We start from the raw sequence: 19,080 nt of genomic DNA on the forward strand, positions 1-19,080 counted from the left end.
TTTTCATATAAAGGATATGTATTAATTTTTGTAATAATAACTTTTCTCTAAAATAATTTTTAATCAAGAACAGCACACAATAATAAAAAAATGTAATCCTGAAATTATAGAGTTAAATAAATTCTGGCAGCATTATGCTATGGCAAACATTTTTCATTTTTCCAGTTCCACATATAAAAGATATGACACTCTACCACCAGAAAGTTCGGATACTATGCATATAAATGTAGCAGTAGATTTATGGCTATCCCACTTCTCTTATTATTTTTGTACGTAATCATAATCAATTATCTGTCACAAAATTTGCTGGGTCTAGATCGACGGAACTTTCAACAAGAACACAGTGTTTGCTAACAGATATCGTTCACATTAAATTTGTTAACAAATTACCCGCTAAATTGAGGGCAAATAGATGTCATGACTGGATAAATGACACCCAGGCCATTTCCTGTAATAGCTCCTCCCAACTATCGTGACTATCTGAAATGTATACACTACCAGCATTTATGAATCAAGAGTTGTGTATTACACCAGTGTCATTTAAAAAATTATGCAATATTGATGTAGAAATAAATAAATACACAATACATAAAAATATTTAACTGAACTTACTGAAGACTTTTACGTATTCCGAAATTAAGAAGTTGTTTGTTCGTAAAAGATATGTTAGGTTCAGTGAATAATAAACACTGGGGGAGGTTGCGGACGATTATACTGAAAATAGGAAAAAGGGTAAAGTGGAGTTTGTTGATTCCAGTTAGCTTTCGATCAAGAATACTCAATCCCAAAGAAGAAAATTTCCACAATGTGTGTACTTCAACCCTTTTACTTTAATTACAGTCTTAGTTTGACTTTTAAAGCTTTCAGGTCCTACTGCAACTCGTACCTTAGCTCATCCATGTTTCATTAATTAAGGGTATTTTTACTTTTGAAGCTGGATGAGTGAAGAGTTCTAAATAAGGATATTTTGGCAATGTCTGCCTCCAGGGTTTGGAAATCTGTGGTTTGTCATTCACCCCAAATTTTAAAATGCTACCAAAATTTGGTGGATCGTTCGATGAATTTTTAACACAATGCAAAGTTTCGTTCGTCACTGTGTATCAGAGAGTATTTTCTTCCCCATATAACCAAATTTTTTATCTAAAACTAAACAGCACCAGTAAAATCATTGCCGTGGCAGTACGCTTCGTCGGCACAATGCAACTCTTTTCATTCAAAAACGAATGTGACCGTTAACTGAAATCCCCAACGTACACCGTACATTGTATGATTCCATCAAACGACAAAAACGTAATTCCTCATGTTTAATATTTTATAAAACATTCTGTCATTCGTATATTGTATTCGTCTTGTCAACAAAAAAATGTAATATCTGTTTTTCTCTTCACATAAATACCCCTGCGTGCAAACAGTGGCTTGAAAATGCTTTACAAATCATCCAGCTTCTCTTTTTAGTCCGGAAAATTTAACGCCACTCTGCTGCCTAAGGCAAATATTTGAAAATAAAATTAGCTCAACAACTAGCCAAATGTTTCCTTAAAACAACCACAAGCACGACCAATTTATAGTCTTTGTTCCGAGAGCATCATCTCAACGAGATGGTTTCAGTAATATGAGCCAGAATGTGTTGGCGTTAGATGAAAAGGGTATTCTGAGACCCTTGTGACGGGTAGCGATTGCGATTATGAATCACAGGTGTTGTTAATGCAATAAGGTGTTCTACTTGAAGGCACTCCAATTTATGTAGGGTTTGGTCAGTGGTGGAGCAGGCGAGTCATAATAACCACGAAAAATTGCTGTTTTTTCTGAGTTCAGGAAGGTTATTTTCCTTGTTAATTAGATAAGGGCAAAATTGTATTTGCTGCCTATTTATTTTCTTTCATTTGCCAGAGAGCAATATTTCGAATTTTTTATTGTTAAAATCCTTTGGAGCTGCATTTCGTTCCAGAATAATTTAGTGTAAAAATGACACTGTCAACATGTAGAAACTTCGAAAAGGTGCAAACTGTGCGTGAAGTAGGAGTCTGTGAACAATAAATATTACAGACAACAGAAAACAATTTAAATATCAGTTAAGCCGTCCTGTGGTCAAATTATCCTTTGAAAATAGCTAAACCGTTTTACACAAAGTGTTGTAAATTATAAATGTTAACCTTTTCCGACCCATGAGATCTGCTGATCATGAACGTGAGGTTTTGAATACTCGAGCACGCCCACAACGCAACAGAAAGTTTCCCTAAATTGCAGATCTGAATCAATACCATCTGTGTGGTGTGAATTGCATGCATTTTAATTAAACTGTTTAAAGCACGAAGTTTAAAAATAATATATCTATATACATAGGCTGCAATACTAGATTGTGCAGTCTTTTTCTCTTAAAAAAAAAATACAGTTTATATAATACAAAGAAGTTGAAAAGCACAGCAAACTGTAATATACAATTCTGTTTCAGTTAACATTTTATCTAGGTATTTCACTGCTGGACTGGGAATGATAGTCAGTATACTTATTAAAAAAAATGTGGCTTTGATATTGTAAAGAGGACCAGAGGTTCTCTATTTTAATGGTTCATAATTAAGTACACAGAACTAATTAATTCTGATTCTGAATACAAAAGAAAAAAACTGGTCATGATTCTTTTGAGAAAAACAGAATTAATACGTACAGATGCGATATGCACGTCTCCAAAAAAAAATAAGTAAAATGCCATGTTTGTAGAGATGATATTTTAGTAAAGTGGCCATGAATAATAATGCACACTGTATACAGGAAAACTTCTTACTAACTTTTAACAAGTGCATAGTTTCAGATTTGGAACCCAATTTCACTGTGTAAATACGTGGAATAACATTTTTATGATCTTACTAAGACTAAAAATTGTTACCGAAAATATTACTTGGTTCATTACTTGATAAGTTTAAAACTTAAAACGTAATGGCACTCCGTGAGATTTAATACTCACGAATTTAAACATTATAAAAGCTTGTCACGTTTATCCAATTCAAACTAATGTTTCTGACATTTACCCTAATTAATTATGTTAATTCACAAAATACATTCAACAGCATGAGACGACATTTATCGAACAGTTTTAAAACCACAACCCACCCTACTTCCGGCTGTCATACTGTGAAATGGGGATGTTAATTTTTTTTTAGAGTCAATGTACCTACACCAAATGTGAAATCAAAAACTCTTTTAAAGCTCTTAAAAATTTGTTATCTCCCAGTTGACCCTATGTCGCTTCGTTGTCACTTTTATTTTAGTTACACCTTTTTAAATCGATTTTAAACTGCACTCTAGTTAAGCATGAACATGTTCAGTGTATTCCAAGCGAAACTGAAATATTCGGTACAAATTTTATACACACGGTAATGTTAAAGAGTGCTCAAATTTTTAAAGTAATCGGTTGAATAGTTTCAGTGATTATGTACATAATAAAATAGCAAAATCGTCAACCGACGAGAGACCATGGGGGCAAACAGACAGAAACGGGGAACTCAAACCTGTGAATTCAAAAAGGTCTCAACACCAAAGCTAGAATTCGAATTTGTTTCAGATACGGCTTCTTTGTAATTACTCCTTAACCTTTTGTGATAAAAATGAGAAGGTTTGTTTCCTTTCTGGTAAATTTGGCAACTTATCGAACTAATTAACTTAATTGCCAACAATAATTTCTGATTGTGGCTTTTGTTACCATCACCACCAGAAATCATTATGAGATCTAATTTGAACAAATGGAATCTGTTTCCGTCTGTAAATTTATATTGGTTTTTTTCATCAAATGCATCTGAAAACACAGCGCACCATTTCATTTCACAACACAATAAAGCCTTAAGTTTGTGTTTACAACAAATTTTCAGTTTTTTATCTAACGAGCATTCAGTTTAAACAAACTGATTGGATTATTGATTATGCAATGAAGCAGAATTTTTTTAGTTTGATATATGTATACAAATAAACATGTTTAACTTTCGAGACTATACAGATTGAATAGTTTACTACTATACAATTATTTGACGCCGGTAGACGTTTGAATAATACAGACGTTAATGGACGTAAAACGAAAATAAATAAAACTCTACCCTACATTCCTAACAATGAAGACACGGTAATATTTAATTAATCACATAATGCACTCTGTTCTAATCAATGATGAATTCCCACCAACATCTGACGAAAGATAGATGAAGGATCACAGCTCCTGAATTGTTAATATTGAAGTTAACCGACAGAACCACCAACAGCTCAACTTCTGAATTGAGATCCCACGTAAGTGCAGAAGTTAAAACACTAATCAGTTTCTAACGAATAGTGAACTAGTGTCAATCTATCGTCAAAGCTTAGAGACGGATTCAGTGACGCTTTAGTGACAATTAAAATATTACCAACGATCGTTGCATTAAAGAATGAGAAACGAGAATCCTACGGTACAAATAGAATGAGCCCAGGGATTTGGAGCTTTTCGATGAATCCCAATTAATTATTTCCGTCAGCATAGAAGATTAGCGAAACGAGGTTCGTTTTTGGGACGTACACAATGGAAATATTGATTCGGAATAATTGGGTAACTAGGGTTTACACCTCAGCCACAGTAAACTATGTAAAACCACTCTACAAATTAGTAATAATTTGTGGCGGTACACAATAAATTCCAGCGATCAAAGCGATGATTTATCCAGATGTGATGAATAAAGTGGCTTTTTTTTGTTAAAAAAGCAACGCTATGTTTTATGATTTACAGTTCCGTTTTCCATAAAATCTCGCTAATAACGTGGAGCCTTTTATATTCTGTTTAATATGTAGTTTGAAATGTATATAAAATAAAAGCAAATTGTAAAATCTCTACAAAATGAAACTTTTCATAGCCTATAAATGTATTGTGAAATGTTTAAAACACACTGAAACAAATTTTTGCTTCAAATGTCATAATGACAGTCGACAATGAAATAGACGAAAATACTTTGAATATTTTTGAATAAATATATATTTGAAATATATATTTGACAAATTTTATTCATTATTGTTGTCCATTGGACCCTGTTCTACTTTTTGCAACAAACGATACAGAAAATGTGTTTTTAGTTTGTAAGTTATAAACAATATTTTGTGCATTGTTATAAATACATTGCATTAAATTTTCAATTTTGGGTCTCCTCATGGTCTCCTTTTATGTGCCTAGTTACGTCAAAAACTACCGAAACAAAACGAAAATGAATATCCGAATTGAAAACTCTTTAGAAGTAAACAGAACACTACATTAATGCAAAAATTGTGTTTAAACTTCTACTATCCAATGTTTTGTAATCACTAGAATAGAATTATATATTTGTTAAATACCAGAGCGATTTAACTTGACATTAAATGCTCTGTTTAGCGCCATCAAACTAGAATAGAAGGTATTTTACACTTAAATCCTCATAAATTGTTTAGTTCTATTCACTCTACAAAATTAAACTTAATACTTCCATAAATAACAAATGTTTACAACTAGAAAAGCACGGTTTCAACAGTTCTACAGGTCTCAAAGTTGTTTAACAAACAACAAACATTTTAAATCTGCCTTTACTATAACAAATAATTAATCAATATTTTGGTAATGAAAACTTCCAAATATTTTTCGTTAATTATTTTTTTTAGAAATCTTTCTAATCTTGTGTCAGCACAGATGACAATTTGATGCCAAAATTTACCCTCACCCAAAGGAAGTGCAGTTGTGAACATATCGATCTCTGCTAAAACTACGAAAACAAATATTTTACCGCTCCTCGACCTTAGTAACTAAACTCAAATGAGTGTTAGTAACTAATTTACTCAATAATATTGGGTGTCATTATAACATAATATTTAAAACTGAATCATTTAGAACGAAAGATAATATATAACACACAAACCACTCTGAAACGAAAATATATCTGTACCAGTTGTTTCAACATAAACAACCAAAATAATATTTAAACGTATTGTTTTTCCAGGTCAATGTGGCAATTAATCTTAACCAAAAACCTGTTCGCAATGGAATATTCCCTTTTAACCCGAGAATAATCTCAGAAAACAATGTACCAAGGTTATTTCGACGTTTAATTTTTTGTCTTCTTATACTGGACTCATCTCAAAATTTTGTTAAATAAATTTTTCTTGAATTTATATTTGTACCAGATCTATCTTTTAATTCACAATAGTTCCCCTTTTTAGGAGTCATGCTGTGACCATTACTTATTACTTAATTAACACCTTTCATATTTTTTTACTTTTACAAGGAAGGGTAGACAATTTTGAAGCGAAAGAGATGTAGATTATTAAATATTTCTTTTCGAACTTGAAACTAGCAAAATTTTCAATACACAGTAATGGAAATGGTTTGTAATTCCCCAAAGTGATTATTTACGCGAAGAACGTAACTTCGGAACAAGATTACAACATACGCTTCTACGTCATTATTTTCGTTGCGACATTTATAAAAAGAGACGTATCACACAACAGAAACTCCTCCATATCGTGCCTGTGCTTCATAATGCAATGACGTTAGGCGATCTCAAATTCCAAAAGATGATGGAAAAAGTTTTATCTCGGTTCAACCTCTATATTTAAAAAACAGGTCTCAATAATCGTGTTTGTATTTATGATTCCAGCGGTCCTCTCTCGGAAAATGTAAATTTATTCTGATTCCTTACGCAATAAGAGACGACTTTTAATATATCTTTTTATGGTTTATAACTTTTTTTAATCAGGGGTTTTATTTAATGTCACAGTTTAAAACCTCCACGAAGAGCCTGATGTCTAAAAAATGTAGGAGAACTCGTCAAGTTCGTAAAATATTATCCTGCCTAAAACTTGCGAGAGCTTTTCTTGTCATAGAAGCTATTAAATATTTAAACAAGGAAATGAATCTTTCATTTCATGTGTTTAAATATTGATTTATATGTACATGAGTATGGCGTCTATTAATAGAGACTCATTATTGTGATATAATAAGAACGACGTGTATAAATGGTTCTGTCATATATAATGGCTCTAAAAACATTGCTTTGCTACGATGAATAGAAACAGAGTAACTATTATTTTAGAAATTCATCAGCTTAATTAACTATCACCGTACTTTTTGAGTAAGCTTAACGGGTGCTTTCCACTCGTTCAAACAAAAACAAAATGTAATTTCAGTTATAATAAACTTGGGTAATTATGTCGTGACTTTAATCTTCATGAAATATACTCGTAGTTGCCGTTAGGAATATTTGTGTGTGATTTGTATAATACAGACAACACGAATTTTAATTCAATATCAAATTTTTACTTTAATAAAAACAAACAAATCTCGGACAGCAAGTTACACACTTGCCATCAATAAAATAAGATTTGCACAATGTCGCCAAGTTTTATTATATTTTTTTTATTTGTAACAAACTAAAAATAACAAGAAAGGTTGAATCAACAGGCAGTTAGTAGTTGTAAATCCATTCGCCTACTCATTCCAACTATGTCCAACTAAGGGTACACCCCTCTAAGAAATCTTTGTGCACTCGAACTGATGGTTCGTCGAAGTTTGTATGGCAATGTCGAGCACCTATTATAGTTGTTGTATTCATGGTTTGCTTTTCAATTTTAAAGCCCTATTATAGAATATTCTATTTCTATTACAATGTAACTTTTAACGATTTGTTCAAAAACTCATGTGTTGCAACTGTACAATGTAGAGGACAGTTCTATCATTGAAGGTTTTTTTTGTCATTTTACCAAGTACAATTAATCAAAATCTCACTGGTATACGCACTACACGAAATTTCTAGTCGTGTTTTTCCAATTGCCTAATAGTGTAGAGCCAGACTGTGCAATTAATTTTGTCAGCTACTATAGTAACAAGTACTGAAAAAATTGTGGTATTATACGTTTGAACGTGTTATGTACGAGTTAAATTTGTTTTATTTTCTATTTTGACGCAACATATTAACCTTGTAACTTTAGCTGTAGGCGTAGAATTTACTGTTTTGTAAACAAATTCATAAATAGTTTTTTCTGCGTGTCGATAGTATTTTGTGCGTACGTACACACCAGAGTAAAACTAAGCGTAAGTTTAAAAAAAAAACAAGAACTTTTTTAAGAAAGCCCGGCAATGCAGACATGATTACTAAAAGTGAAATTTCCAAAATTAACACAAATTTAAAACAATAACAATTATTATTATTATTTCTGTTGTGTTTTTACTCTGTACTCATGAAAAATAGAACGATTCGAATGCTTGCTGCCAAATGCACTTGGCCAGTGTTCGCTAATTTTGCGGTTCAAATCTTATTAATTTCCAAAAGAAAATGGTCCTCGATTCATGAGTTTGAAAGTGAATTTTGAAACGCGAGCCAAATATGTTACAAGAAGAAATACTTTATATTTAAATCTTGAAGTCAGGCGATTCATTAAATTTGGCACCGCAAACAATCTTGGAAAACATGCCCGAATTCTTAATTTGACTCTTACGAAGTCATAGTGACGTGGAGCAACAATTTTTAGAGAGATACACATCGATAGACGTTAGAAAATAAATGTCTGTCAATGTTAATTGTTAAAAAAATACGTCTATTTTTAATTATTAGTTTTATTTTTCAGCATCTATCAATTAACCTCCACATTCTAGAGAGCGTAAAAGCGGCCCGTCACGTTTAGTGTCAACACCAAAGTTAATCTATTACTTGATGTAAGCCTCAGCACCAGCTTTAGTACTTGTTTAAAATTACAGTAACCATTATAAAACCACCAACAACCAAGACCTGTCACTCAAATAACTACATCGTTACGTTGAGCTGTAATCTCAATTTTACTGTAGACTGAACTACATCGTTGCTGAAAGAAAATGCTTTTAATCTGCAAGCTTCAACATCGAAGTTCTTCGTTTGAACATATTAATATTGCGTTACAATGTTCCTTGTTTTTTTGCAAAGATGTAATTCCATATTTCAAGAGAGAATGTCAGCCTTTAATAAGTTTTAAAGCACATATCAAAAACTCATGAAATGAATTTCTCAATTTTATGACCCTTTTAGAGCATCTATCTGTTCGCTACTGAAATGTTATTCCCTTTCAGACTGAATAATGTTTGCAAAATATTACAAAATTATTTGTTTCGTTTGCTGAATAATATTAAGATGTCACATTTAGACCATTAATTGCATTAGATTTCAATTAAAATATTTTTAATTTTATAATAAAGTTTCGTGAATTGATGATACCCAATTATTTTTCCTTCTTCTTACAACTTCCTAATTAAGAAATGAGTAATTAACTTTTTTCTAAAAGCTCAAAATATTTTCAAGCGAATTTCTGATATCAACGGAGTGAAACATAAGGTTGCGTGGGTGGAGGATTAATGGAATACAATTTATCCTCTGATTTTTACATTTCCAAAGACAAAATGTCAGAAAAACCATTAGCTCGAAATTAGCAAATATTCAAAACATAATATGTAGATATGAATAAAAGCAGTTTAGATGTGTACATAAAAATTTCGTACAGTTGTTATGCTGCGACGGATTATTTACTAACCTTCCGGCAGTAGCAACGAGGAAATATTATTTACAAATTTATACATAAAGTTGTCCAGAAAAATACAACCCTATGTTAACGTCTATTCCATTTCAAGAAGAGTTCATCAAATGTATAAAAATTACGCCTTCGTTCGAAAAAGTAAATCCATATTGTTCTAAATGTCAACATCAGATACACCTTCCCTCTGAATGACGAGCTTAGACATGTCTATAACAAAAAATTGAATTTTCTTTTATTTCGAAGATCTAAGAAAGTGTTAGCTGCGCTTATTTGTTGACACAAAATCCTACTATGATCTTGTAGGCTTTATAAAGATAGGCTTTCAGGATTTCCGGATGTTCTGTTTTAGCAGACTTGCTCCATTTTACTGGACACTAATCCAAACAAAATTAGAAGTCCCTTCATGGCAAATGTGCACCGGAAACCTGTCTCATGCAGCTTCGTTAACCACCTCACATGAATTTCCCAGCAGTTGAGTCGGTGCGAAAACATTTTTCTTGTGGAAACGCGAGTAATTCATACCATGAAAAGTTTTTATCTTCCTTATGCTTTATGATTATTTAATGGGATGCGGTTGGAAACGAAAAAACTGAGCAGACGAGACGTGCTGAATTCTTTACAGATTTTTAGAATGGGGAGTTAAATTTGCGAAGATGATCGAAATTCTCGGGTAATAAGATTACCGCTCTCCCTTTACCTATCGATCTTCAGCCAATTCAGTAAATATGGTTTTTTCATCTGTCCTCTTAGAAAACACGCTTAATGAAAAGCTAAGACTTAATATTTATGTAAAAATGAAAATCTCTCCATAATCCGTGGGGAGAACTCGAGTTTTCCGCGCAAAATAAATTTAGAATCCATTTAGATGAAGCGGGTGTATTTATTTTGAATCATGATCATTAATATGCGCTACGGAACACATGTCTGGGTTCAACGACAAAATCAGTTCGGTCATTCAAACAATATCGGGACCCACAGAAACGTGGCAGCTTTAATTAATATAACTTTGATTACACATTTCACTGCCAAACGAAATATTTATCTCACAAAAGTTGCAAAACGTGACGTTTGAAATCACACTACCAGAAAATATATTTTTCAATAAAACCACAACGTAAAATAATATTCACTGCTGACACGCTAGAGAAATATCTTCTAATTTCCATTTAAAATCGAAAATTTTATACCGAAAATTTTAAAGTACCTGGGGTCATTATTATTATAAAACTATATCTGTAATACATACCAACGTTGACTACATTTTTTACACAAAAGTAACAAATAAACGTCATTAGTTTTAATCCTGACTGCATTAAATATAAAATTCATGAACTGTAAAAGACCTAAATACATTGTTTCCTATGAATTCAATCGTTATTTTGCAATTCAATAGCCTCGTATTTGTATTTTAAAATTCATCACGTGTGGATTTATGTAGATAATGCAATGTAATCCACAAAGAAATGATCTAAAGTAAAATGTAGACTGAACTTCCTTCGCCCCTGAAGTACAATCCAACAAATCCAGCTTCTTCGAAAAATTATAAAGTCTATGGTAAAGAATCAAGGCAGATTCATAAACCACAACCATACAAGTATATGATTTTATAAATCTATTGAAGTACGTTCTTAGTTTACGTTGGGAAGTAAAAATTAGACTTTTAGACTACTTTAAACTGTATAGGTTACTATTATACAACTGACACATTATATCATTATATCAACAGCTGGTTATAGAACACAATGGCATTTTGATTGTCATCATGATACAAGTGCATGAACATTAAAGTTAGATTCGCTGCACGAAAACAATAAAAGTCGTTGAAATTACTCATTATTCTGTGTGCCAAACTACGAGAAATTGGAATTCACGAGCTTTCATAAATTAAAGTTTATAATTTTTAAATTATTGCTAGAAAAAAAATAGCGAACTTGTTCATTTTTTTGCAACTGTATCGTATAGCCATTTGTAAATAGAAAGATTCCCCAAAAAATAAAATTACCGTTTAATTATTCGTCGATTTTAGGAGGTTAATAATGTTCAGATTGTTCACCACTGCGAAATAATAGTTCGAGCGTTACTCTAAAATTACATTCTTGAAATTTTTTATCGAACTATATTACCTACTCGCACTTTGCACATTTTATTTTGAATATTTAAATATTAAATCTTTTTATCTTAAATTTATATTTATTACAAATTTTTAAATTGAATAGCCCCGGCTTTATATTAACCATTCCGTTCTCATTTAATATTAAACAGTTTAATACGTCACAAGGGATTTATTTAAAACAGTTTTCTGCATCTAGAAAATTGTACAAAAGTGCATGAAAAGTGAAGAACTCACTTTTTGAATTTTAAAATAAAAAATTCCAATTAAAAACTTTACTCCTCTTCTGTCTTCCCCACATATTTTACTATTACATTTCCAGTTTTAATTTCCGCAACCTCCTAATAAACTTGACATTTGAAGACAAATTAAAAAGTGCCGAAGGCAGTTTTAATAACATTATATATGGTAAAAGAAAAATAATGTAAGGGAAAGGCGCTAATAATAGGGCGAAATTTAAATTTGCACCGAAGGTTTAACTTCTCAAATGACTTCGTTTAAAGAATACGCAAGAAGTGAGTCGATTTTTCATCGTTAAGGATATAGCTGGTGGCGAATTAAAAATGGCACTCCATTGGAACTAACTTCGGTGTCACGCCTGACCCAGACAAATCCCAGTTTTTAATTTAGAAAACTCTGCTGCCACCTGTGCAGTTTCGTTTCTTCTTCCGGCAGACACAGATAGGGGCCAGGTGGAGACACTATCCTTTTAATAAGAGATAAGCAGATGGTGAGCTGTCACTTAGTTTAATATTGGTTAAGAGATCAAATTTATTTTATTCTATATTATAGGGAGCGATGTGGAGCAAGCATTTCACGGTTTTTAAAGACTGTTACATTTGATGAGAGACGATAGATTATATTTGCCAAAGTACATAAATAACGCGTTTCACGGCTGAATCCGTTTAGAGTAGGCTTTCACGTAAGACGGGTTTGACTTCGCTTAATGTATCATCGAGTTACAATCAACTCAAAGTATTGTTCAATTATTAAGGCTGACTTAACTTCAAACTTGTAAATTCTTAAAGCTCATATCACTGGGAACGAAATTTGAATTACATACATATATAAATGGAAAAACTAAAACTTTTCAAGCTGCCATCTTGAGTTGAAATATTTAACGCTAAAAACAACTTTGGTTTTTACGTTAAAACCGAAACATTAGCACATTTACAGGATAATAGGATTTCTGTAAAAAAAAATAGGAGGATTATTTCCCCCAAAAAACAAGCAAGATAAAAAGTTTATTCTGAAACCTCCAAATAAAACTTGTTTAACGATGGAAAAACTGTAAAGCGCTATAGAATTTGAAAGTCCGCTGATTAAACTGGGGAGCTTATTTTAATACTTTAAGGTACGAGGAACAATTTATTTGTCAACAAGGAATAATCCAAGATTCAGATTATTTGGCAAAAATAACATACAAATTGTTTCGTATAGTTTTCACATAATAATAGCACTTCTATTTACCAACTTACTTTAAATACTATGAAATTCATAAACCACCAACTAAAAGACAAATAAAGTACAAAACACATTTCAGTGAGTGTTCTAAGAAATACTCATAATTTCCTGTGTATTCAGAAACTGGTCAGCAAACAGCCGGTGAGATTTTCTCCAAATTTAACTTTACAAACTTTGTATTTAACCTGGGGGAAACACATAATATTTTCAAGTGACATTGACGTTATAAAGTAAACCTGCAAATTTTATGCTCTTCATATTTTTCCATTATGTGTTTTAAGTTTTTTCGTAAAAATATATTATCATTTATTACCAAGAAGACGTTAGTTATGATGAAGAACTACTTACAAATTTGTTATACTTGTTATTAGAGGACGTTCATCAATAGTCAAATGAAAAGTAACCTAAAGCACTTGAATTTTTACCACCTCTTTAATTTCATTAGTCCATCGGCTACGTCCCTATTTTAACCTACTGGAATAAACATAAATGCAAAAGAAACTTATTCTAACGTGGCACCTTTTTTAGATATTTATGTTCACAGTAGGTGGAGTCTGAAAAAACTTTCTAAACGATTTCTTTTATATCGAATATTTATTGGAGGATGTCTATCTAAAAGAATGTATTGCTTACTCAGAACATTATTTTTGTGTCCACTAAAGTTTTATTAACCCCGCTCAGTTTAAGACGCTAAGAACTAGGTAAACATGACACTGTACCAGTAGCAGGTAGAAGCCCCAGCCAAACTGTAAAATTTCAATGTGCCGGCAAACATTTAAAACTTGTATTGATAAAGTTGTTTCGCACTCAAAGGTAAATTCTTGAAGCTAGGTAAAATTTGTCTTCCTTTTAAGGGGAGTTGATTTCTTTTAAATAAATGTAAATACTTCCAAGGGAGGCATTTCTTAATCTACATAATTTTTTCTGAAGAGGCTGATGGTCATTTTACATGACTGTAACTCTAAGTTTTTGATAATAATCACATCTACGACTCAAAAAATTCCAAATTTAACAACGAGAAAGTCTGATGTTAGAATTTTTTTTGAATATGAAAAACGTTAATATTTCCTCCGTAGAAAAAACAAAAAAGCAATTACTAGGATTTGTCTTGAGGCATAATTTTATTAAAACCTGTGCAGTCAACGAAATGACGCGTTCATATGTTTTCAAATACTGAAGTCACCTCATTACTTTCGTATTTTTAATCCAATTGAGTTGATTTGAACTGACCTCAAAGCAGGGATCATAAAATACAACAATCACCCTGAGAGTTCTCCCGCCTTAGTAAATGTCACAGGTGAAGAAATACAAACAATTATAGTTCAAAAGGGTACTGAATAATGAAAATGATTAGAATATTATTGTTTTTTTATTACTTACATCTATTGTCTTTACTTTAGGCGGTCTCAATTGTTTCAATACAACCTCTATTTTTCCCCATCATAATAACATTACAACATTTTAGTGGACAAAAAAATACGTTCCGATCTATTTGACATTTTGAAGAAATATTGCCCATTTAATAATTTTCTGGCAATAATAGTCCACACCAGCTTACCGGTTTATTATTGATCTATAATAGCCCGAATTTAAGGTAGGGATTGATCTAATAATTCCCTAGGGCATTAAGAATAGTTGCCAGGCAACATCAACAGGAAACGCAATCGCAACTATTATTTAGTCTAATGCTGGTAGATACAGAAACAGCACTAATTTAAATCATTGAAACCACGGTTTCTACAACAGGAAATAAATTAGTTCTTCTGGAGTAAGTACAACCAATAAAAGAATGCTCAAAGATAACTTTTTTCGTAAATATCAAAAATTACACGGTAAGACATAAATTTTTGTATCTACCATGAGTATTATTTGAAATTTGTACCTTCGAACGACTCATTAACCAGCGGGTCTCAAACTGTCGCCCTCGACAGGACATAAACTATTTCATAATACCCTCTACATAAACAGTTTTTTTACTTTGATTATCATGAATTATTATAAAATATCACCATTTTGTTACTTCGTAATGTTTTATGGTACGACTGCATTGAAAATAAAACCACCGCAGAGGTTTTTTTTTACTGACACAAACTGATAACAAAATATATAAACAGATACACATAAACGTGCTATCCAAGGATCTGTCTGTGAATGAAAATTAACCAAAGATATGAAAGTATCTATTAAACAAAATAAAATGCGTCAAAATACAGAAAACTATTATTACGTGCATTTTAATACTCTTTTAGAGTTTTTAAAGCTTAATGCGTTTCTACAAACACAATATTATTGTTCACGTACACAAAAGCAACTGCGTACGAACAAAACTGAACTGAATCTTGCTTTGAAAGTGGAAAGTCATGTTAAATTGCATTGCTAGTTCATAGTTTTGTGTGAGTAACAAAATAAAATTATGAAATAAAGTTCGACAATACTTTCCACTTTCAAGTCATAATTCAATTTGACTTTGTCGGCAAGCAAGACAGAATATGCCCAAGTTCTGTGTTTCACTACTGACAGAACCATTACATAAATAATAACCTACATAGATTCAGAATACTTTTGTCTTCTTCGACTCACAAACACGAATCTTTTAGCAAAGTCCCAGCGGAATTACAAAATAATTCGAAAACGCTGCAAAGACATTGCACTCAAAATTTTGTGCATTTTAACAGACTTTGTTATAAACATACACTGTAAAAAGAAGTAGCATACTGGCAACAACGTCCTCTGAAATTTCATATGGTGTGCAAGTAATTTCACCATCGGGATTCACTGCTGTTGCTAATTGTTGTATTAATTTAAAATGTAGACCACAACAATCCTGGCTACACATATATATAATCACGTACAAAAGGATTAACATTCATTAAAGTTGCGTCGTCAAAATTGAAAGCTCTAAATGTTCAGAGATATGGAGATTTGCCGCTGAGTTCTCACCTGTTGTCTAGTGCACGTTTCTATGTATGTAAATAAAACTCATAACCACTGCCAATTATGGCAACATTGTTCCATAATCTCTCAAATAAAATGGATTATATTATACAGTGCCGGCTAAACATGAACTGAATTGTAGGTACAACTATAAAAAATATTAAATGTTATGCGCGTTACTAAATATATTCTTATTTCTGACACAACGTGTGTGAACAAAGCAAAATATCTTCCTTTGGAAGCAGTTGTAATAAAACAATGTTTAAAATTTAGAGGAAAAATGAGCAACAAATGTGAGCGTTCAACGAGCTGCAAAACTGTCGCAGTTCTACGTATTTCTTTCAAAAAACAACAAATCGGAATAGTTTATTTTAGTTATTTCAAAAACGTTGCTCACAAAATTCCATGCCTTTACAAGATTCAAGTTTAATACAGCATTAGAGAGTTGGTTTTATTGTTCAAGTGGTGCACACAACTTCGTCGTAAGGACTTTTTTCTAATCTTTCTAGATCGTTACGTCATTCTTTTTACTTTTTTTAGATAAATGCATAGTAAGCGTCTCACTTAGGTCTATAACCAAATTCTATGTACATTGGCATATATTTTCTAAGTCGACAAAAATGATTAATTTTGTAAACAAGACGAGAAGCTTGCTTTTAAAAGCAAGAAAAAATATTTTCATAACATCAATGAAGAGCCTACATAAAATCCACTGCTCTGGAGTAAATTATGTACGTAATAAATAATAAATTTTCAGAGTCAAAAGTAAATAGGTGCATTTTATGCGACACATAATGATCTATAAATTTTTAATGACTGTATAATAATAAAAAAAGAAATCTCAAGCTTATAAGACCTCACTCAGCCACGATTTAAGGCACCGTATGTATTTCTTTCTTCGCAAAATCCTTTACAAGCACTATGAAACGTGTCGTCTCGCCAGCAGTCATGATTTTATTATCCTAGATCTGTATCTCGGAATTTAATTTTGGTTTATATAGTGCAGATGCTGCCAAAACTCGTAACAATTATTTCAATTTTCAACGACATTTTTTATTGTGGCCATAATAATGTTATAGGTAGCGCGTTAAACGCGAATGAGACCGCAAATTTTTTTTTACAAATTTCTCCTAAATCGCTTCCAACACCTGACATAAAACAACTTTACTGCAAATCGATATTTTTGTTCGAGCGCATAGCGAATCCTCTGTTCGTATTCGTTGAATAAAATCAAACTTAAACTGCGAAAATCGTCAAGTTATCTCTGAGGAATTGATAAGAACAAGACGGACAATTAAACAAGAAGTGATACTCACTGGAATAATGGTTGTGGTTGGCGGAGCTTGCACCAGATGGCTTGTCACGACCCATCTCCTCGTCTGATTTCATAATTCCCTCAACAGAATCACAGTCCATAGGTTCACTCCCCGACCACTCCACAGTGACAGCTCAAAAATGACTTGCACCCAGAAGCGGCAGGGCGTTGCTTCAAAACACTCTTGTTTCTTTCGTTATCACTATGTAGAAATTCAGTTACGACATTTCCAGTTTTCATGCGACTTTATTTGTTTTCGGTTACAAGTTTGTTAAAAGTTCCGAAGTCAAAGAAACTATGGCAGATAACTACACAATTAGATTTCTGTTTAGTCTATTTCACGGCGTCTTATTGGATGTAGTTTATAGCACGGTCGAACGACAACTTGCTTGTTTGCGTCAGTGCCTGTAACAAGAATCTCACATTATATATCTTGGAATGGTTATTTCGGGGTGTCTTTCTACTCTATTATAGTCAAATCTATCAGTTAAAAGGGTTACAGGGGAGTTACACAAACAAATTTATGCGTCACCACTATCAATAACAGAAAGAAAGAGGAAATGGAAATCCTTGTTTTTTTGCAGTTAGTAGAAGTATATATGTACATATTTGAAAGTACAAAAGTGTAGAGAGTGGATATTATTTTTTCTCGAAAAAGTTCAAATTTTCCAACAAAAGAATTAGTTTTAAAAAATTAGGCAGTAGGTACTTCATACCCTATGCTATTCATTAATATTTTGTTGAAACTTAAAGTTTTTGTGTCCTAGAAGATGAACACTTATTTATTTTAATATTATATACGTTAAATTTGCCCTATACTCCCACTTAGAAAAGTGGCTTTGACGTTGAATATCAAACTAGTCAAAGCAATTTTTAAAACCAGACTAATAAAAACAATTAATAAAGAGGCAGATTGCGGGCACTTTGTCCAATTATTTCAATTACTTTCGTGGAGATTTTAGTAACGAACAGTAATTTTAGATTTTTGTATTTGAGCAAATGGAATTCCTTTATATCAGTAAATTTGTGTTTCATTTCTTTTGCGCGCTTTCCTCCCCTAATTGTTTCATCAAGTCCATCGGAAAACGTATTGAAAAATTCCGTTAAGCCCACATTTCAAGCGATTCGGTTATTACAAAGTAATAAAAAGGGATGTGGTTCATTCCCACTCAGAAAACCTGCCATTTGAAAAATTTTTAAATTCCACAATAAAAGTATATCATTACGCTTCGCTCTCTCCAAAATAAAGACATCGATACACAAACTGGCAAACCACCAACAAAATAGATGTACAGTGCAACGTTTCTGACTTTGATTAAAACTTAGATGTTTTCCGACATTATAATACCACGTAGCATAAATAATTTCAATTTTGTAAAAATCATTGATTTAATTATAAAAATACGAGTTCCTAATTGTATGCAACGCATATAGTAAACCAAGGAGAGTAGTCGTTTTACGATTTTGACTCCTCACCAACCTTGTCAACGAATAATGCATCCTATTAAATGCAAATTTATTACTACACATCCCAAACTTAATTAGCGGTTCTTTGTTGTGTTTGGTTGGCAAGCTCCTCCTCAACAGGACCGGCTTATCTTCGGTGATGTTAGTTTAAGATGCTTTTTGTTCCCGAGGAGCGGGGAAAAGGCAAAATCATAAAACCACAATTTTCGTTGGAGCACCATATAAGCATAAAATTTATTCACATTTTGAAACTTTC

The 19,080-nt window shown here is 32.2% G+C and overlaps 1 protein-coding gene and 1 long non-coding RNA gene across 2 annotated transcripts in view; one reads left to right on the forward strand and one right to left on the reverse strand.

Annotated features, from left to right (window-relative positions):
• Positions 1-19,080, reverse strand: part of LOC135134434 (KH domain-containing, RNA-binding, signal transduction-associated protein 2-like) — a 197,882-nt gene that overhangs the window by 168,718 nt on the left and 10,084 nt on the right. Inside the window, exon 2 of the mRNA XM_064063112.1 lies at positions 17,359-17,762. Coding sequence (XP_063919182.1) covers positions 17,359-17,458 — 100 coding nt within the window. The 5' untranslated portion in view covers positions 17,459-17,762. The remainder of the gene's footprint in view (positions 1-17,358; positions 17,763-19,080) is intronic.
• On the forward strand, positions 4,386-6,147 carry LOC135134167 (uncharacterized). Its single transcript, XR_010281240.1, has 2 exons — positions 4,386-4,518; positions 5,976-6,147. It is a non-coding gene; the product is annotated as an uncharacterized LOC135134167 (long non-coding RNA).

Source organism: Zophobas morio, unplaced genomic scaffold (genome assembly GCF_036711695.1).
Source record: "Zophobas morio isolate AGI-343-1 ecotype UQ-CSIRO unplaced genomic scaffold, CSIRO_AGI_Zmor_V1 ptg000023l, whole genome shotgun sequence".
NCBI classification, from domain to species: Eukaryota; Metazoa; Arthropoda; class Insecta; order Coleoptera; family Tenebrionidae; genus Zophobas; species Zophobas morio.